The sequence below is a fragment of the Oxyura jamaicensis genome, chromosome 15 (assembly GCF_011077185.1).
Source record: "Oxyura jamaicensis isolate SHBP4307 breed ruddy duck chromosome 15, BPBGC_Ojam_1.0, whole genome shotgun sequence".
Lineage (NCBI taxonomy): Eukaryota > Metazoa > Chordata > Aves > Anseriformes > Anatidae > Oxyura > Oxyura jamaicensis.
This window is the reverse complement of record NC_048907.1, coordinates 7,882,411-7,903,062: the sequence shown is the minus strand read 5'-3', so window position 1 is coordinate 7,903,062 and position 20,652 is coordinate 7,882,411. Positions and strand designations below refer to the sequence as shown.

The following is a 20,652-nucleotide window of genomic DNA, read 5'->3' as shown; positions in this document are numbered from 1 at the left end:
TTTTTTTGTATTTTTTTGCATTTTGTTTCATTAGTGTGCTGTATTTTTTCCATGCCCCTGCCCCTTAAAGAAAAAAAAAAAAAAAGGAAAAAAAGAAAAAGAAAACTGTCCTTTACTGTTGTGACTGGTCGGAGTTTGTGTGTTGACTGCTTTGTACCTGGACAGCCTGTTAAAATGTGTTGTGTTGTTTTTTTAAGCCAGCAGTTCCAGTTAGGTTAATTTATCAACTGGAAGGCTACCCGAGATAACCAGAACTTTCGTCCATTAAAATATTCTGCCAAATTGGGCTTGGGGAGCTCTGCTGAAAGCTTGTACCTCTTGTTAGTTTGATGCCGATAACTGCTAGCTGAGCAGAAGGAAAGCAGGATGAAACCTGACCGAGCAGCGAGCTCCCTCGGGGTACCGCTGCTTTGCAAACAGGTAAGGGAGCTTCGGTGGAACGTCTGATCCTTTCTGCTCTGTCCGTTCTTACAAGAAGAGCAAATTCAGCGTGGTAGAAAATATCTGGCCATGCTTAGCAATGCAGCTGTCTGGCCTGTTTTTAATTAACGTGCTCCTCTCTCCTCCTCAGGCAGGTCTGTCACGGCTCACAGGCCGTGGGGCTGAAGTGGCCGAGTGGCCTCTGAACCGGCTGCAAGCGCTCTCAGACACAGGTAGGACACAAAGCAACATTGGAAAGCAGCACAGCAATTTGGGGGGGGCTCTAAGGTTTTCAAGTGCGGGGGTGGCAGGGGGGATGTTGCGTTCTTATTTTTTCCCCCAATTCCTATCTTTAAGGCAGCTGAAAGCATTTCCTCTAGCATGTGCCTGCAATGCTCATCATCAGCTAACTCGGTTTTGATGAAGGAAATCTTTTTAAATTAAAAATTTGCATTTGCAGTTAATAGCAGGTGTAAGAGCCCAGACTTGCAGTCAGCTTGGGCCAAAAGAAGGACATGGATTTTTTCAGCTACTGACCTCAAATTTAAATTGAACAAAATATTGATAAGGGTGCTCAAAAAGAAAAAAAAAAACACTTTTTGTTTTTAGTGGTAGCAAGCTGTGGGATAACATCTCTAGATCCAGTATCCAGCTGATAGTAATGCACATCTCAAGTGCTTGCTGTTTCTTGGGAGCTTCTTCCTGCCTTTAGAATTAAAATAAACGGTCTTTCTCTGGTTTTGCAGAGGCATTTTCTAGTCCATTCCAGGAAAGCATCCTATGAGTGATTTGCTACACTTAAAAGGCATCCTGGAAAAAGTTCTAGAGGTGTCAACTGACAAATGCTTAATGGGAAATAATTTAACTTTCCAGAAAAGTCTTGGCCTTCCTCTTTTAAGCTATATTGCCCCGTGACACTGCGTGAATCCGACTTGCACCAAGATTGCAAATCACTTGCACTGTACAACCAGTTGGGCTGTAAACGCAGCCGTTTGTTTCTGAACCCACAGGTGGTGCCTGCTGCTCTGAAACGAGCCCCTGGCTTCCCAGGCAGACGCTTGCAGCTGCCAGGTTAGCAAAACTGAAGTGACAGATAGATGCTTGCTGCCCCTTCAGTGTGCAACAGCAGCCACCACTGGTAGGAAGAGGCTTCGGTGCTTTGGAGGGGTTAACTGAGGCATAACTATTCCAAATACAAAGCTGTTATACTTGCAGAGGCGCAAAAAGATTCTCCTGTTATTTATTTAAGTTAAAGCTGTAAAACTTTCTCCCACAGCTCTCCTGTCAAGACCACCTCAACTTTTGGGGTGGATTAGAACAGGTCCCTACCTCTGCATGCAGCTGCTGCCCCCCCTGAGCACATACATGTACTTTCTGGCCTTGTTTCTTCAGCCTGGCCAGCTGCACATTTTCTCAGACTGAGGATGAAGCTATACAAACTGCTGGGTCCTTCGGCTTTCTGAGGACGCTCTAGGACCTAGATTCCCCGTCCCTGTCGGGTCCTGTTGGTGCCTTCTTGGTTTTACATTTCGTTACACTCCTTCATTAAATACTTGATACAAATTCGTGCAGTGTAATCTCCAGCCATCTGCTCTTTCTTGTGAAAAGTTGTCAGAAAAAAATATTTTAGAAAGTATTTGACTAATAAAAGCTTTTATGTAGGAGGTTAAAAGGATACTGGCAGTAAAAAGTGATTGACGCGTGCGTGTTTATAGCAAAGTTAGGACAGGGACCAAAACTGTGAAATGCAAAGCTGTTAAAAGTTCTGGAGCTGGTTTTCTGCTGTGCCTTTGGGAACAGTCAGCTTAGAAAAGTCACTGTTCCTCTCTTGAAGTTCTCCCTAAGGTCAAACCCTTAGTCTTGAAAAAAATTTGAGTTCAGAAAAGACGTGGGACTGTTTGGCCAGCCAGTGCAGATGAGTATTTTCCAGTACTTCAATACACCTCTACAGGCTGGTAATTCTGTGTCTGTGTTGGCCCAGCAGGAACAACAAGCTGTGAAACCTCGAATCCATGCCCGGACCTCTGCAATATCGCACAGGCTTAGGAGCACATCGGGGTGCCAGCGCTGCGGTTTCCATCGTGTCACACACAGAAGCCGTTTGTGGAGATGAATGTTTCCTGTCTTGAGCGTGGAGGTACGGTGTGTTCTCACAGAGAAGGGGAAGGAGTCACTGAAGCAATGAGGAAACACAAACTGACTGCTGGGTGGCTTCCCCAGCTTAGGGTTGACCCTTTGGAGGGGGAAGTGGATGCACAGCTCCCAGGTATTTTTCTTTTTGTACACGCAGTGAACATGGAGAATCTGGAATTAATGTTTAGCTAAACAGCAGTAAGCTGCGTTTTCATTCAAGTTGTAACACTGCCAGATTTTCTTATCTCTGTTCCATTTCTTCTTGTTATTCTTACAAGTATTTTGCCTTTTAACTTCAGCCTGTCTTTCACATTTGTTATTTTTTAAGCCATCCATGATCCCTAACAAAACCAGAACGTGTGACGATGTTGTCTGTGCTATTTAATGAAGGCTCTCCAGTTAGGCAGAACAAAATTTAATTTAAAAGCAAAATCATTTGTCTTATTTTTCTTAGCAGTAAAGCTGTCAGAGAAGACCAGTAGAAGGAAAGTGTTCTGGTGTGAAAGCAATGCTGTGGTAACTTCAGCTGAGCCCCAGCAAAACATTTCATACGCTGCTTAACCGTGGCAGGCTGAGGGCATTGCTTGGTTTTGTGTCTAAGTGGTGTGAAGCTGACAGAGGTGAGCCCCGTCCCTGTGCTGGTAGGAATGGAGAAGTCTGAGAGAGGGCTCCAGGCTCCGGCAGCTCCTCGGTGCCACAACAGGCGGCAAGGCCGGGCCAGGAAGGATGTGGCTAACGCCTGTGCTCCCCAGGAAGAGGTCTGTGCTTCTCCCTGTGGGCACTCAACCGTGACAGCCCAGAACAGCTCCTCTTCTCCTTCAGTCTGCTGAGACCTCATGAAGGGATTGTGAGCCACATATATATGATACAAAGTGCGTCAATTCTAACTGGTGGGTGAGGGGAAAGCAGCTCCCCATTGCTGGAACTGTGTTTTTCCTGCTGAAGGATTTGTTAGGGCTCCACAGGAACTGCTGGAGCAGGAAATGCCAAATAGAACTGCTGCCATCGTGTGATCAGTCCTCCTGCCCTGGAAACTGGTCTTGAACTGGTGAGTTTTTCATCTCCAGATGGAAACACTTCCAAGGTTTCTCCTGCTCCATTCCCTGAAGTCTGTTGTAACAGATCTAATGTACATTTAGACCATTTGAGGGGGCAAAAGTGTCCTTGAAAAGTGCAGCTGCACCTTTCTTTCCCACTCTAACTTTCATGTGACCCAATGTTCACATCTTGGTGCCTTACCTTTGCAACCTTAGCTCAGTGTGTAAACTGACAAAAACCTCCTACAGCCTCAACCTGAAATGGAGCCTTTTCTGAAAGGAAGCCCGGCCCTACCCACCCTTGCCAGGGGAGCGCTCTGTCTGGGGGCGGCTCTTTGTAAGAGCTCTCTATTTAATGCTGCAAAACTTGTTTGTGTTTTGCTCTCTCAGCAGTTCCCTTCTGTAACAGCCCCGAGGAACAGACGCACATGTGTTAAAGCCAAAATTACCTGACAGCAGCAGCGAGGAGTAAGATCTCAGCATCCTGCACAGGAAACAGCCAGCTCGTTGCTCTGGGAGCTCTGTGGAGGTCTTTGTGTGTAACTGTGCTGTGTTACCCAAAACAGTGCCGAGAAGCGTTCTGAGACAGGTTGCGGATCCCTGTCTGAAGCTGTGTCTTGGAGAAGCTTTTGTTTGAAAGGCTTTGCACCCTTGCAGCATGTTGTTTTGGTGTTTGTTTGTTTAGGTAATAGCAAAAGGGAGCTCTGTAAGAGGCTCCGAACACATTCCTAGGCTCCTGAATCCGATTGTCACGCTGTACCTAGACCAGTGATTTTTGACCAGCTGCACCCTCGCTGTAATTCGATGATGTGCGATGTAATTTGATTACAGGCTATGGCAGAGGTGCAGCACTCAGCAAATTGGCGTCAACTATGCAGCTGGTAGCCTCAGTTAATATGTTCGCTAGGTCAGCTGTCGTGCTGAGGTCAGAGCCAGCAGGCAGCTTGTTAACAAGGCACGCAGCGCGCTCGCCAGGAGCTCCCGAAGGTGGGCTGTGGTCACAGGTGCAGCAGCAGGGCTCCCCGGGAGCAGGCAATTACTTGATGCTGCCCCTGCGTTCTCTGCAGAAGGGCCACACGGGATTCTGGTGCGTGCAGGTCGTAGTTTTTAGCGGCGTGCTGTTGGCTGAGATGGTCACAGCTGGCCTCCCCCTTGGGTCAGCCAGTGGGAGTGTGCGGGGCACTTCCGCTCTGCTCCGAAGAGAAGCAGCAGCTATTTAACGGGGGTGAGTGAGGGGGCGTGAGGAAGAGGCGCAGGCTGAAAGCAAGGAAGGTGTGGTAAAGCAGATCTGAGAGAAGCAGCTAGATGAAGAGAGGGACAACAGCACCAGGTGTGCCCCAGGAGCAACTGTTCTGGTTCACTGGGGCTGCAGCTGGACCTCGGTGTGAGAGGTCAGAGAAGTTGAGCATGGAACAGTAATGGTGCGGTCCCAAGTCCTCCCTTTCTTGCAGCACCCAGGCCTGCAGCACTTGCTGCAGCTGAGGAGAAAAAGTCTTGTGTAAAATAATCTCACTTGCTCCTCCATAGCCGTGCAAACAAGCCTTCCAGTGATACAGGTAGAAAGCAAGCCAGAGGAGTGTCATGCCTAGAAGCCTTTCATGATTTACAACACAGGTGAAATCACTGCCTGGCTGAGTTTCTGGTAATTGTTGCATCTGTGAGACAAGCAAGGAGAAATGTGCAGCTTTGCCCCTACATGCCATTGCCCTCTAGTGCCCTGCAGAGGTATTTGTGTTACGGGCACTGGCAGACACCCTCTGCAGCTCCGTGGTGTGACTGGTGTGCGAAGGACAGGGTGGTTTACGCATCGATCTCTTGGGACTGGAACACATTTGAACTAAAAAACAAAGTGGGGAGTGGTGGTCCTTTAAAAAAGTCAGGTTTTATTTGTCTTCTCTGTTCTCTTTTTTGTAATACAATCTTGCTGGTTTTTGGCATTTTCTTTTAATTTGCCACACAAATTACACAAATGCCACCACAGGAAAATAACCATTTACATCTCGTGTACGCGGTGTTTGGACAAGGCTGTGGGCCACACAGGTTGGAGTCTTAATCCTGGCCCTCTTTTCCTGAGTTTAGAGCTTCTTGTTTGGCTGTTTCATCGTCTAAGTTGTTTTTTTTTTTTTTTGCCAAAGATAAGTGGTGGAGGATATGTGCTACTGCAAAAGCTTCCTGGTAAGGTTTTCTGTATCACCTGTGCATTTCCTAGTTGTTGCCCAAAATACGTTACAGACTAAAGGCTGTTACTGCCACTTTGTGCACTTTCTTTCCTGTTAGATCATCGTTTGTGTAATAAAAGCAGTCTGGGGGACATTTATTCTGTTTCTTGTAAATATGTCTCAGCCATTGCAGCTTTTCTATACGTTGCTTTTACAGCTGCATCCATAAGGTGCTGAGCAAACAGGGCGGGGGCGGTGCTGCGCAAGATGGGTTTTTGTTTTCCTTACCTTTGTTTTTCCATCCGCACACGCAGCATCACAGCCTGTGTCAGAGCCCTTTGTGTGTAGGCAGTACCTGTGGCCTCCCCTCTAGCACCACTCCTGCTGGACGTGGGGAGCAGCACGCTGCTGCTGCTGCACTTCTTGGTATGGCCTGCACTGCACAGGGAGCCCCCCCAGAGCAGCCCACACCTGAAATTCCTTAGTCCAGCAGCCAAGGCAGCGTACCCTGCATACTGGGACAGCACAGGAGGCACGTCCCAGCGCCTTGAACCTTGGCACTGGGTATCACATACCACTCGTGGCAAAGCCTCGCAAAGGAAGCAGCAGGCAAGTTCACAAGGAGCGCAGCTGACTTCACTGAACAGCAAAGTCAGTCGCTGTGCTACCACAGAAACCGCTCTGCTAGGAAAAGGCCTGTGCTCGCCTACACACACAGGGTGCCTCCTCCCTCCTGCGCTCAGCCCATTGCTTACAAACCTAGACAGGGCCGTCCATGCACCATACTTTGTCCAAAGAAGAATCAGCACACTTTAACACGTAGGGCAGTTAATCACTGGTGAGGAAAACGTCCATCATTGTCCTCGTTCAGGAGGGCCAAGACTGGATCACTGTTGTGCGCCGCTAGGAGGCACTTTGGGGCACTGCGGTGCTCTGAGGTTCTTCAGCCCCGGTAAGCCTTCAGCAGCTGACCTGCTATCACCAGCCTTTGGATCTCACTGGTCCCCTCGTAGATCTCGGTGATACGAGCATCTCGGTAGTGACGTTCTGCTGGCATCTCTGTCACATAACCCATCCCACCCAAGATCTGGATGGCCTGAAATGAAGGTAGCAGGTTACAAAGGCAGCAGGTCAGTCCCAGGACTTTGGTCTCAGCAGTCACCATAAAAAGAGCTAATCCTAGTGCGCACATACCTAGAGGGGGCACGTGGGGCAATGACAATTGCCAAGTAAACAGGGTTACAACCAAGCTGGTTGTAACAGCAACACTGACATCCCAGGCAGCAAATGAACTACTTCAGGGGTAGTTGTGAGTTCTTCCATGGTCAACGCAGTTGGTTTTTTATGTTTTGTTTTGAATTTTTAGACACATTCTAGCAAAGATTAAATTCCACTCCCCCACTTGCCCTAGGAACTTTCCCCAGTTTGTTGTGTGAGGTGGGGAAGGACCGCAGCGCAGCTTCCAGCACGCTGTGTAGTTACCTGATGAGCGATGTTTGTTGCAGCCTCTGATGCCGCCAGCTTGGCCATTGCTGCTTCCTTTGGGGAAAGAAAACATCACTGAGGATGCAGCGATCACAAAAACACCCCATTTGCACATTTAACCCACCTGCTGGTGGTTAAACACCAGCAGCATTGGCTGGGCACGAGCTGAGCGCAGCGCTGCTGTACATCACACGGGTTTCTTGCCTCCAGCCTGTGCCCAGAGCTGTCAGGGCTAGACAAACGGAAGGGTGGCAATACCTTCGTGAAGGGCTTCCCGTTGTCCTTCAGCATCGCAGCTCTCCAGGTCAGCAAGCGCGCCCCCTCCAAGGCCACAGCCATGTCTGCTAGCTTAAACTGCAACAACAAACACTGCCTTTGGACGAGGTGGCTGCCTCTGCCGGCACGAGCCCATACACCAAAGTGTCCCACCTCTGAGGCCAATACTGCTAGAAAAGGAGCGCCTCCACTTAACAGTCTAACTGGTTGAAAACATAAACAGTTACCTCGCTTACCCCAGTCAGTACAGAGTGTACTGTGCCCCTGGAGCAAGTCCAAGTGCCCACGTGCATTTTTCTGCCAACCCCAGCAGTGTGTGCACCTGACAGGGCAGGCTTGCTCGTACCTGGATGGCCTGCAGCTTGGTGATGGGCGACCCAAACGCCATCCTCTTCTCAGCGTAATCCACAGCGCAGTCCAGGGCTGCCTGCGCTATTCCCAGCGCCTGCGAGGCGATGCCGATCCTTCCTCCATCCAGCGTTTGCTGAGAAAGACAAAATATGGGTTAAATCAGGTAATCACCGATTAAACCCATAACCCATATTCCCACTCTTGGTGGGAAGCTGCTGTCGCCTTAGTAGCCTCTCATCAGAGACCTCCTTGCTTTAGCATATTCCCAGTACAAGAAGGAAAGCAGAGAAATGTCACATTGCTGCCTTCCACTGTCGGGGGGCTTGGCAGGGGCTGGGGAGCAAAACAAGGAGCAGCGGCGCTGGAAAGGGCTGGAACAAACCCTTCAGCTAGAGCCCCGGTCACTGTGCAGCTGGTTTTGCTTTAAATGGGAAAAAAGGGGGGGGAGGGGGAAAAAGCTGGTAAGTTTGCCTCTTTATCCCCATCATTAGTACACAGACACACACGGGCAGATACAGAGCCACAGACACACACAGACACAGAGACACAGACACGTGCATGCGCCCTGTCTCTGACTTCATCCACCTTTAGAGATGATCCAGGGCATGCCCTATGCACTCAGGACAGCTCTCCTTGGCCAAAATATTTAGGGAAAATGCAAGGTTTTCCCTTAATCTATGGGTACCAAATGGGAGGGTAGAACATGGGAAGATGAGAAAAACTAAACTGAACACACCCTGCTCACACCGTGCCTCAGCATCATTCCTCAACCAGAGAACTGCCACACTGGGGCTATGGAAAAAGCACCGTCAAGGCTCTGTGGTAAATTCACCGAGCTCTGTGAACAAAGTCTCACGTGCTGCCCAGAAGGGGCTGTGCCTAATGCTGCAGCTCACACTGGGAGCTCTCATCATCATTATCCTAAGTCTGAAAAGGGATTTGGAAATGGCCAGCTGGGGAACTACTGCGTGACACAGCCACAGCTGCAGTGCTGAGCCACCTCTTACCATGGCGATTTTGAAGCCCATTCCCAGCTGTCCCAGCAGGTTGCCCTTGGGTATCCGACAGTCCTCGAAGATCAGGTTGGCCGTGGAAGAGGCGCGGATGCCCAGCTTGTCTTCCTTCTTCCCCAGCGACAGCCCTGGGGTTGGCATGGGAACGAGGAACGCGCTAATGCCCTGCAACAGGAGCCAGACCCTTAGGAATGGTGACGACTTCACACCTACCTGGGTGCCAGCAGGCTTCATGCAGATGTTTTTCACAGGAGCTGTGCGACCAGAAAGGGGAGGGCCGAGGAAGAACATCAACACCCGCACACATTAGCCCCACTCCGTGCAACGCCTGCACAGCTCGAAATACCCTACAGGGTCCCAGAACCCCTTCAGAGCGGTGCTCCCGTCACTTCCTTTACTCCCAGCCCTTTTCCCAACCGACTCGCAGAACACACCTTGTGCTTCAGGGATTTATCTGTAGTAGCAAACACCACGGCGGCCGAGGCGTCCCAGGCGTTGGTGATCCAGGCCTTGGTGCCATTCAGGACCCACTCGTCACCATCCAGGCGTGCCACTGTGGCTGCCGCTCCCGCGTCGCTGCCATTTCCTGAGCAAAGCAGCACAGAAACACTCAGGCAATCAGCAGCAGCCGAGCTGTCAGCTTGTGGCACCACCGTCGCCACCATCCCTCCCACAGTGGCTCCACCTAGGAAGGGGAAAGGTCAGCATGGCTGAGATGCTGCCATCTCCAGGGCTCTGCTGGCACAGAAGGGATGAGTTTTCAGCACAGATCGTGTGGTGCTATGCGTACCTCGGACTGTGTGGTGCCTCATGTGCCTTGGGTGCTGAGATTTCATTGAAATGCAAGTGCTGTAACCAGCTGACTGCAAACTGTTACAGTTCGACAGACCTAAAGTCCGTTCTAAACCCGACTACAGAAGGTTACCCTGCGTCCTGTGCAACGGGGTGGGAACAGTCACATCACCTGGCTCACTAAGAGCAAAGCATCCGATTTTATCCCCGCTGGTGAAGGGAGCGATCCACTTGTGCTTCTGTTCCTCAGTACCAAACTTGAGTATTGGCCCTAAATACAGAGACTTTGAGAACGGAGAGCTGCGTTAGTGCCTGCTGAAGGTATGAACAAACCAAATATACCCCCAAATAGCTCAGTGCTCCCCAGCATACCAGAACCCACCACGGGAACAGCTCCCGTTTCTCCTGTTTCTCCCGTTTCTCCCATGCACCCGTCTCCTACCACCACCCTGGTGCTGGGCTCGGTTCCGGGCCTGTCCCTCCGACGCAGCCCCGAGGCACTTACGTTGTTGACGCTGACAATGACGCCCGTGGACGCGCAGCCCCTGCTGATCTCCTCCACCGCGATGGAATAGGCCAGGTAGTCGAGGCCTGCGCCTTTGTACTCCTCCGGCACGTCCATCGCCAGCAGCCCCAAGCCACCCATCTTCTTCACCTGCACGGGGAGTAAGTAAGGCTCTCTGCTCCACCGGCGTCCCAGCAAACACATCATGCAGACACACGGTGATAAGGACAGCTCGTGGCAGGGCTACACACAGGGATGATGGCTAGCTCCTGGTGAAATGGGAATGTGGCTGAGCAAACTGGTGGGTGTCCCCAGTGACTGACAAGAGCTGTACACGGTCGCTGCTGGCCAGGATGAGCTCCTGCTCAAAGGAGGGAGCCCCCTGAAGGTGAGACAGGCAGCCACACCCTCACCAGAATTTTCTCAGCCTCCCACCGCCGTTTTCCCCTCACACTACCCCTGTCAGTTGGAAGCCCTGCATGGGAAATCTAGCTGATAAAAATTGTCAGAACTTTACCTTCGAGTCTGCTGTGCTTCAGCCTAGGACTGCACAAGGAAAGAATTTTACAGAATGAATGACCCACAGAACGCTTCGCAAGGCAGTTTTTCATTCCCATTATAGCCAGGTCTTGCTGTCCTGAGAAGTTAATTGCTGGTCACATTCCAAAGTGTTCCAACCCCACCTTCCTCAGCTGGACCCCTGGCTTAATTCAGAGCACTGTCTCACTCTACCTCTCTTATTAATACCTAGCAATATACAAGAGAAAAAACAAGCTGTCCTCTGTTTTTATATTTAAAATACAATATAACAAACTTAGCTCAATCTTTTGCTGTTGCAGAAGTTAGTGTATTACCAGGCTCTGCTTGCTTTAATACAACCTGTGATTTTTTAAATGTTTTTCGTCCTGTACAGACACCCAAAACACTCATCCTTCACTTCAAGTCCAGAGGATGAATGAGGGACAGGAGCTAGTTCTACACCTGTTGCTTTATCTTAATAAATTTTGTTTACAATCTGAATTTTCCCCTACGCATTCATGCGAAAATGTTCACCATCAAATGTAAAAATCCTGGGTACGACCAGTGAAGTAAGATGGAAGTTGTTTCTTCCTTAGAACAGGTATGACTTTCCTGGATACCTTCCTTACTCCTGAACAGGAAGGAGGAATGTAATAGAAGGAATACAATAAAAGGAATGTAACAAAACTTGCCTGCCTCTGACACTGCTTGCTTGGAGCCTTTTGGCTAATGAGGTAACTTTATTTTTCTTGGGCTTAATGTTTCACCACAATGAAATAGGTGCATCAGTCTGCTCACCACGGCACAGACTTGCAGCGCTGATTTGCACAAGTCACAGTCAGAGCAGCACCTCCATTTCTTCACAGCCCTAGGGACGACCAACATCTGCCTCCTGACCTTTTCTCTTCACCACCAGGATGTGCTCAGTTCTAGGGCTCCTCACTACAAACCACTTATGGCTACATACATGCAATAAAATAAAAGTGTTTCAACAGCTTGAGGAGTCAGCTGTATTACAGCCCCCAGGGAAGTCACTACGAGCACAGAAAATTTTGATAGCACTAGAGCCAGAGAAACATGGGCAAAGCTCAGGAGCTCAGAGAACCCTGCGTGCATGACGACCTCTGCACTGGGAGAGCTCTCCCAGAGGCTGGTCTAAGCCTCAGTGCCGCTATGCCAGAGCTCGAGGAGCGTTTCCCGCTATGAAGGACGCGCTGCAGGGGATGTTCTATGCCAGAGAAGCCCAGGAACATCTCTGCGTGCCGAGCGCCAGAGAAGGCGGCGGTACTCGTGTTAGAACGCCCGCGTGGGTTCTGCTCCAGGCCAGGCGGCCCCGCGGGGGGAGGCGCCCGCCACGCACCTGCTCTGCAGGGAAGCGGTGCTCCTTGTCCAGCTGGGCCGCCAGCGGCATCAGCTCCTTCTCGGCGAAGTCGCGGCACGTCTGGCGCAGCATCAGGTGCGTCTCGGGCAGCTCCACGCTCTGGTACACCGTGTGCAGCCGCCGCAGCCGGACCCAGGGCAGCGCTGGCAGCGGGGCAAGGCGTCAGGCGGCGTCAGGCGCCCCGCGCTGCCCCGGCCCGCCGGGGTGACACCGGCACCGGGGTGACACCGGCCCTGCCCGGCCCGGCCTCAGGCGGCGCTGCAGGGCCCGATCCCCCCCCCCCCCAAGGCCTTGAAGGGCACCGGGGCCCCGCCCCCCTGCAGTCCCGTTTCCCGCTCCCGCCCGGCCGCGCCCCCCGAGCCCCCTCCCCGCCCCCCCGGCCCCGCGCCCTCACCCCGGGGCGCGCCGCGGGACAGGGACAGGGACAGGGCCGCAGCCATGGCCGCCGCCATGCCTCAGGGCAGCGCGCACCGCGCATGCGCCAGATACCGAGGGCGGGGTCTACTTCTCGAAAGGCCCCGCCCCAGAGCCGCTTGGCCCCGCCCCCAGAGCCGCCCGGTCCCGCCCACTGCCTGGCTCCGCCCCCTCCCAACCCCGCCCAGCGCCCGTGGAGAACGGGGAGGGGGCGGGGAGGGGGCGGGGAGCGGCACCGGGCCGGGCCGGGGCAGGGCCGGAGCCCCCCGGCCGCGCCGCGAGTCCCGCGCGCAGTAACGGCACCGAGGGGCACAGGGCACACAGCGCTGCTGGGCGCTTCTCTCCGCGGCACAAAGAGGGGCAGGACGGGCGGGCAGCGGCCCGGGGCTGTGCCTCCGAACGGGACGGGCCGGCAGCGCTGGAGGGCAGCGCTCGCACCGCCGCAGGGCCACGCTGGGGTAGCAGGAGGCGCAGCTCGCCTGACACGGCACGGGGACCGCCAACAGCCCAGGGGGAGGTAACGAGACACGGAGCCGAGGGCTCACCGCAGCTGGACCTTACTGCTTCGCCGCCACCACTTCCCGCATCCGTTTCTAGCTCGTAACCACTTTATTCTTCCCAAACCCTCAGGCAAGCAGGTAAACGTCCTCGAGCACCAGAGGGCAGGCTGCTGTCCGTGCTTCTCTGCAGCGAGAAGCCGTGAAAATCCTAAGGAAAGCACGCAGAGGAAGACCATTCCTACCGAAAGCAGGGGACAAGGACGGCAGTGCCCAGCCCGTGACAAGGGCCGCCTTCCTTCACGAGGTGCGACGTGTATTCCTCAGTCAGTCCCAAAACAGCTGTCCAGAAAGTTCGCTGGCATGAGTCCAAAGCACTCACCTCAGAAGTGTGAAAAAGAGGTAAAAGAGGTCCTGGTCCTAAGAGGACAAACACTGGAAAGATTTAGGGTGTGTGGGCTTGGTCCCTTTGTTAGAGCGGAGCACAGCATGATCCCAGCCCTCTTCCTCCAACATGGCACAAGCGACCTGAGAAGCTGCCCGTGCAGGTACCTGTTCTCTTGCTCAAACTCCACCTGGCATTAAAGCAGCTCCCTCACTGTCAGTGCCCGGCTGGGACCTTCACCTGACAAGGGTGAGATCCCTCCGGAATTCCTCCCTAGCTCACTGGCGTGAGCAGCTTTGCTCCATCGTTACAGCATCAGTGCACAGAACCGAGGGAAGACGCGCTGCTGGATGACTTTACCAAAGACATCACCCCCGCCCCAGGGATGAGTTCAGAAGTCCCTGACCTTCTGGATTACAATCACCTTTTTCAGTGCTGGGTTGCCCTCATGTAGGGCCTTATTTCTGCAGCATGCTTTTTGGGCAAAGACCTTCTGATGTGGCAAAGCAAACATCCATCTAGAAATGGAGGGATGCCGGCGCTGCCTGCAAGCCTCCTGGTTTTCCTCCCGTTTTCCTTTCCTTATTGCTGAGCAGATGATACATTCACCAGTGGGAAAGCCGCGGCCTCGCTGCTTTTTTCTTATCACGACTGGCTGAGGTAATGACTGCTTAAGACAGGAATCAGCTTCCTCAAGGCACCCACGCCGTATTTAGGCTCGGCAGGGTGCTCAGTGGCGCTCCGCAAGGCAGCGGCTAGGTGGCAGCCACGGCCCTGCAGACGCTCCCGGCCCCGCAGAGCTGCCTGCTGGCCGCCCGCAGCCCGCCCAGGGCGGCATGCGCCGGGCAGGAATTGCCGCTGCTCGCTCAGGTCTGTCTTCCTCCAAGTATCTTTACTGAGTGACACGGAAAACAGACGGGAAACGTCACATCCATAAGAAAAGCAGTTTGCTTCATACAGAAAACGAGATAAAAGGAACATTTAAAGGCACCTGGATTTATACTACATAAAAATTCAGCTCAATATGCTAAAACGGCCTGGGAACTGCTAGCGGCCTCCTCTGACCCTACCTGAGCAGCTCAGAATGCTTCGGGGTGGAAAGCTGGAAAGCACACCTCGGGGCAGTTCTGCCTTGTCACGAGTAAACATTCTTCCAGCAGAACAAAAGTTTCCCATCTCAACAGCATGGCGTGAGGCTGCCCAGACAACTGCTGCAGGAGGCACCTCAAGCTCCACCTTTACTAACCCTGAAATAACTCACCACGATCCCCTCGGTGCCTTTGGAGATGCTGGAGGGGAGCGATGGCAGCAGAACTGTTCCTCGTCTTCCAACCACGCAGCCCTTGCCCCTCCACATTCTCAAGACATTGGTTGTGGTTGCTCATGATTAATGCTCCACCCAGAACAGGTCATTTGTTGTGGTTAATTGTAATTAAAAATCCTTCCCAAGAGCTGGAGATTCTTTCGTGACTGCCACCCCACATCCTCTCACTGCTTACGCTGCTGCTCGCTGATCCTCTGCGCCAAGGCTCCCATCGTTAATCTGTGAGGTAAAGGCAGCGGCTTCCTACTGCTGTGTACGCACGGACAGGCTGTGATGTCCACCCCAGTTAAGCCTGCTGACACCCAACCTACGCTGAATCGGCCTTAACACAACAGGTAACGGACTGTATCTGCCAAGGGGTTAGGTTTCAGCTGTCTCAGGGAACAAGTGGAACTAATACCAGCAAGTGTCTGTAGCCCAGACACAACTTAACTCCCCCGCACAGCAGGCAGGGCTGACCGGCCCAGCAGAACCGCCAGACTTGAAGCAGAAAACAAGCAGAGAAGGGTTCTGCTCGCTGAGGCTCTGCATGGTCAGGAGCTGGGCACCAGCACAGCTGCTGGGAAGGCAGAGCTCTGCTCTTCCCAGCGCACGGCGCAACGTCCTATCGCCAGATCCCAAACGCTGCTGTGGACACCCTCTGGTCTGGCAGTCACTAACTCAGCAGGAGACTTCCTAAAATCATAAGCAGCCAAGTACGCAAAGCAGTGATGGGAACTCCGACAATTAAAAAGAGAATATCAATTCTCACGTTTTGGTCATTAAGAAACCCCTCCGTAACACTGAATGATTTGACCTGGGGTTTTTAGCTGCTGGTACCTCAGCTGAAACCAGGCAAATGGTAACAGCACCATCCCTCCTTCCAGCACCTCCGACATTCAGCTTTAGAAGGTTTAAAAGTATCCAGAGATTGAAGCCTAGGAAGCGTTGCTTCCTAAGTGTTTTTCAAGTGATTTTCCCCATTCTCCCTGTCTTCTCTAAGCCCCACTAAACCAACACCTCCCCTGCACCCCAGCTAGACTGACAACATGCCATTGGTCCCAAACCAATACATTCTGTAAAAAGAGCCAAAAAACCTACACAAGGGGAAGCAAGAGAAATGATAAATATACCGAGATTAAATTCAGCTCTAAGGTTGGCCCTTGAGCTCCAAAATTCAGCACTTTGCTTGCAAAAGCTCAGACAGAAATGCCATCAGACTGACTCAAAGACCAAACTGGATAAAGCCTCTTTTTTCCCCCCATCTCTTCTCCCTAGTGATATCTCTGGTAAAATACAGATCGAGCCATTCCCAGGGGGCTGCTCAGTCCCCTGGAGACAGAAGGAGGATTCCTGCATCACTCAGAAGCTGAATTAGTCTCTTATTTTATCTTTCCCACTGGAGAATATTGGGATGCACCCTAAAAAGCAACCTCAGCCATGCTACAAACTAAACCACTATGCACGGAAGAGACGATCTATCCAAGCGAAGAAGAGATCTGCTCTTCAGGTGTCAGTGGCTACCCGAAGGGGGCAAATTGTCCTGCTAAGAAATAGCTTACCCGAATAATCTGACCTCTTGAAAGAGGGTAGTCACCCAATAGGTGAAACATCAGAAGCACTAAAAGTGCAACCTAAGCTATAAAAACTGTAACAGCAATAGTTTTCTAACAGTGCCTCTGATCCATAACCTAACCAGGGTACCAGAAGGTATCCAGAAATGGAGAACGACAGAGGCTGGATATGTTAAGAGTGGTGGATAGTGAAGCGTTGCAGGGAGAGTTCCTTTACTTTTGGGAGCTGTCTTCTTTGCTTCGTGTGTTCAGCCTCACGCAAGGAAAAAAGGTTTGACAAGAAGCCTTGTTGCATGAGACAACTCCAGTCCGGTCCCGGACACGTGGAATGGTAACGGCAGCACGGCGTCCACGGACACACACGATTACTGTCCTCCATTGTATGCGTAATCGGCCTTGTTGTGCATTATCAACTTGTTGTCCACAAAGTAAAAGCTGTCTGAGCGGGTCTCGTATGGATTTTCAACCATCAGACGGACTGTGAAAGAGAAAGCTCAATTACATTCAACAGCCTGCCACACTCCAGTACGCAGCACGAAGTCAGGATAAAAAGGGCTCTGCCACTCTGCTGGATTTACCAGGCTGATGCTCTGCCCTACCCAAGTAAGAGAAGCAAACCACTCTGCTGGGCACGCTTCAAAGGCTCCGGCCTGCCCTTCCTATTCACAGGACAAGCACTGCCAAAAGCAAACAAACAGGGGTGGAGTCACCTCTCACAAGACATGGAAACAGTCAGAGCCACCGCTAAAGCAAGCAGCAGTCATTGTCTGTAGGCAGAGAGGCTGCAATCCGCAAAAATAAGCGAGTGGCTGCACCCCCCCACGTGTACACAGACGAGGTGCAAACACTGCGCCTCCTCCCACAGCCAGGCAGCCACAGAAGGGCCCACGCCACACGCCCCTGCTCTATCCACCCCCTGAGGTCAAACATACCCTGCACAATGTGTATTTGCAGAGATCTTGGGCGGTTCAAGAACACACCTCTCAGAGAAAAGCCAGTTCTGTTCCAAAGCTGGAGGCTCAAGCCGTAACAAGCAAGTGCAGAAAACAGATGTGTGACTACTGGGAGAAGCCTTTGTCAGGGTTTTCTTACCTTCTGGACCACTCTGTTAGGCATTAGGCACAAAAGCCCTGTAACTGAGCAGTTCCTCCAGCCTGCGACTTGACAGTACAGGTTGTCTTAGGCTTTTGTTCCAAAGCTGGAGAATTTGCAGCACAAATGCATGACTCAGGATAAAAACAGCCTAAACGAGGAACGTGTATCTACCTACTCCTGTCCCTTCATCCCAGTCACAACTCTTTGCACAAGCAGAGAAAATGAGAGGGAAAAAATGAGCACATGCATACACAAACAAAACAACTCAATAGGGGAAAGGAGGTACTTACTAAGATCTTCTGAGAGCTGAGGGAATTCATAGATGTGTTCGCATGTGTTCCTGCTACTGGGGATGCAGAAGCCAAAATCAAAGTCAAAGTTCTTCAGCAAGCGATCTCGGAAGTAATGCCTTTCAATCATTCGAAAGTTTGACACTGGCTTTTCTCCCACTGTAAATTCCACTCTGTAAGCCAAAAGTAGGAAAAAAAACCTGCTAAGACAACCTTCCTCTCTTCCTACTAAGAACAGAGCCTTTGACATAAACATCTCATTCTTCCCTCTTTTTATGAATTCTTACTCACGTTGCACCGACGGTCCGAAGACGAAGAAACGCTGGGGTGAACTGGTAACGAACGAAGCGGCCCGCACTAGCGTCAAGTTCACTGTTGTCATCTTCATCCTCATCGTCTTGCTCTAGAAAACGCACCAGCTCAGAGTAACTCCGCCAACAGCATACATGTGAAGTAATACCGGCTAGCAGGAATATCAGGACAGCCCTGCTATTACTTAGGCATTGAACATGAAGGTATTTAAGAAACGGTCTGAGACTCGCACTAGCACTAAGAACTACAGAGAAGATCTGATAAGACAGCTGGCTCAGCCTTGGTGGTTCCGGAGCTAAAACCGCCCGCAATCTCACAGGATATCCCCCCTTGTAATTGCCAAAACACGTGTAAGAAACTCTGTGCCCTGGCCAGCCAACAAGGGAAGATTCGCAGCTGATAATATTTCCCCCATCACACTATAGTCACATTTTTATGACAAAACTAGGAAATTTCAAAGCGGAGGAAAACTCAGTGTTGAGGTAAAGGAAAGGAATTTAGTCACCAGGGATACTGAAAGACCTCTCTGATTAGCATGAGCCCTGCACTGCAGCTTCTCACTTCCCTGAGTCCCTCCAGCCTCTTTGCAATGTTAGGATAACACACCTGAAGCAGAAGGCTTCGCAATTTCAAACAGCACTGTTCCAGTCTCGAGGTCCCGGATCTTGAACCTGGTGAAGTCGATGTTGTAAATGTTGTCCTCGGGTTTGCATAAATAATCTAGAAGAAAAAGAAAACACATAGTAGCATTTCAAATGATCTCCGAGCAGCTACCAAAGTTTTTGTTTGATTTTTTTTAACTCGCCCTTTAAGGTACACACTGCAAATCGTTTTTTCAGAAGCTTCATGCAAGCAGGACAAAATTGAGGCTAGAAGAAAGAAACAAAAGCTCACTAGGTGCCAGGGAGCAGAGCAAGAAAGGAATCCGGACAGAAAGGCAGAACAAAACCAAGAAAAAAAAAAAAAAAAAAAAAAAAAAACTTTCTGAAAGTTGTAAGAGAGCCGCGGGCAGGAGCGGGCAATGCAGCCCCGGCACCCCTGGTCCCCAGACGGCTGCGGCACCGAGCCTGAGGGGCACGGAACAGCACGAAGGTGGCCCCACGGTGCTGCCCCTCACAGCCCACAGCCCACAGCCCCCCACAGCCCCTCAGCCCCACTCACTCTCCGTCACCCGGCACAGCCCCAGGACGTGCTCGGGCCGGACGGTCTCCAGCGCCAGCAGTTCGGATTCGGTCCACGGCGTCCCCGGCCGCGGCGCCGCGTCCCCCGAGCCTCGGCGGCCCCGCAGGCGGCTGAGGGCTCCCCCGGTGCCCGGCGGCGGCTTCTTCTCCGGCCCCGCCGCCGCCGCCGCCCTGGCCTTGGAGCCGCTCATCGCCCCGCCGCCGCCGCCAAGATGGCCGCCGCCGGCCGCGGTAGCTATGGGAGCGGCGGGCGGCGCTGCGCGGGTCAGAGGGCGCGGGTGCTGCCTAGCAACGCCGAAGGGGGTGTGAAGCTAAGCAGGAGCCGCCGCGTGCGCGGCCCGAAGGGGAGCCCGAGCGGGGCGGGGCGGTGTGTTCTCCGCCTCGCCGCCGTTCGTCCCCGTGTCCCCCCCCTATGCACGGACCGGCCCCGGTCTCGGTTCCCCAGCCCCGGTCCCCCCCCGCTGGGCGGCCTCAGCACGGTACGACCCGGCTGGGGGTGTCTGCCCCGTGGCGGGAGCCCCTCCATCCCGGGGCTGAGCACAGCAACTGGATGGCACTGGGGCATGCCTCATGGAAAAGCCTGGAATTATCCAGGGAAATAAAAATTATCTGGGGAAGTAAACCCAACCAATTTGGAAGATAAAGCCATCGAGCAGGCAGCATGGCCCCGTTTCCCTGGCACAGGGCCAAGGCCGGCAGCACCACAAGCCAGCCCCCACAAAGCAGGAGCTCCCAGGCCTCACCCTGAGAGAACCCACATCTCGTTAATTGAATCACGGCCCGAATCCCCCAGGGCTGCGGGTTAATTACAGAGAACGGGAGGCCTCTGTCCTCCGGGGAGCCCTGGTCCTCCTAGGAAGCGGCCGCACACACTCTGCTGCATGCTAAGGCTGCAGGCCCAGGGGCAGGGGGGACACAGAGCCCACAGAGCCCAGCCAATGCTTAATGTGCAGGGGGGGACAGGGAACAGAGCAGCAGTCAGTGGCGTCTGCTGCTGCTCATCAGCAGCTATTGCCAACAAAATGCTCTTTCAGGAGCCTGCCCGTGCCACTGCTCCCAAATCCTCCTGGCAGGGTGGGTTCAGTCCCTCCCAGCCATGGGCAGCGCCTCAGAAGAGGCACAGGACCGCTGTGAGAGCACAGCACAGGGCCGACATCCCTCATGCCGCAGAGCAGCTGGCACCCACGGGAGGAACGTGCCACGTTCCCTCTGCTCCACCAGGGCTGTAGTCCCTTCCGACTGCCGTCATTTCAAGCCGAGAGGGGGGCAGCTTGCGGGCAGAGGGCGTCTTGAGGCAAGCAGGGAGCGACGAGGTTGACAGCAGTGCTGTGAAGAGGATGCCATAGAGCACAGGTTGTGCTCCATCATCCCAAACAGCCGGGGAGATGGCAGCAAGGCGGTGTCAGACAAGGAGCAGCAGGGACAGAGGCTCTGCTGCGGGCTCAGGGCTGCAGCGGTGCCGGGGGGCATTGAGCTGCGAGGCAGGGAGGGCTCCCCCTTCCCCAGCATGACATAAGACCAACCACCTCA

The 20,652-nt window shown here is 52.7% G+C and overlaps 2 protein-coding genes across 3 annotated transcripts; both read right to left on the bottom strand.

Moving 5' to 3' along the window:
• Positions 1–5,453: 5,453 nt before the first annotated feature.
• Positions 5,454–12,542, bottom strand: ACADS (acyl-CoA dehydrogenase short chain). 2 transcript variants are annotated; one of them, XM_035341062.1, is made up of 10 exons: positions 12,466–12,542; positions 12,051–12,193; positions 10,172–10,321; positions 9,839–9,950; positions 9,309–9,460; positions 8,869–9,039; positions 7,857–7,994; positions 7,493–7,588; positions 7,232–7,288; positions 5,454–6,845 (listed from the first exon to the last, which is right to left on the bottom strand). In XM_035341062.1, the coding sequence occupies exons 1-10, from the start codon at positions 12,521–12,523 to the stop codon at positions 6,693–6,695; spliced, it is 1,230 nt and encodes a 409-aa protein (XP_035196953.1). In that variant the 5' UTR covers positions 12,524–12,542; the 3' UTR covers positions 5,454–6,692. The 2 variants fall into 2 exon arrangements, with proteins under 2 accessions (XP_035196953.1, XP_035196954.1); XM_035341063.1 differs by lacking the exons at positions 12,051–12,193; positions 12,466–12,542 and adding an exon at positions 10,689–10,713.
• Positions 12,543–14,318: 1,776 nt separating this feature from the next.
• UNC119B (unc-119 lipid binding chaperone B) lies at positions 14,319–19,364 on the bottom strand. The gene is made up of 5 exons (XM_035340337.1): positions 19,103–19,364; positions 18,548–18,661; positions 17,921–18,032; positions 17,630–17,802; positions 14,319–16,722 (listed from the first exon to the last, which is right to left on the bottom strand). The coding sequence occupies exons 1-5, from the start codon at positions 19,311–19,313 to the stop codon at positions 16,610–16,612; spliced, it is 723 nt and encodes a 240-aa protein (XP_035196228.1). The 5' UTR covers positions 19,314–19,364; the 3' UTR covers positions 14,319–16,609.
• Between the last annotated feature and the right edge of the window lie 1,288 nt (positions 19,365–20,652).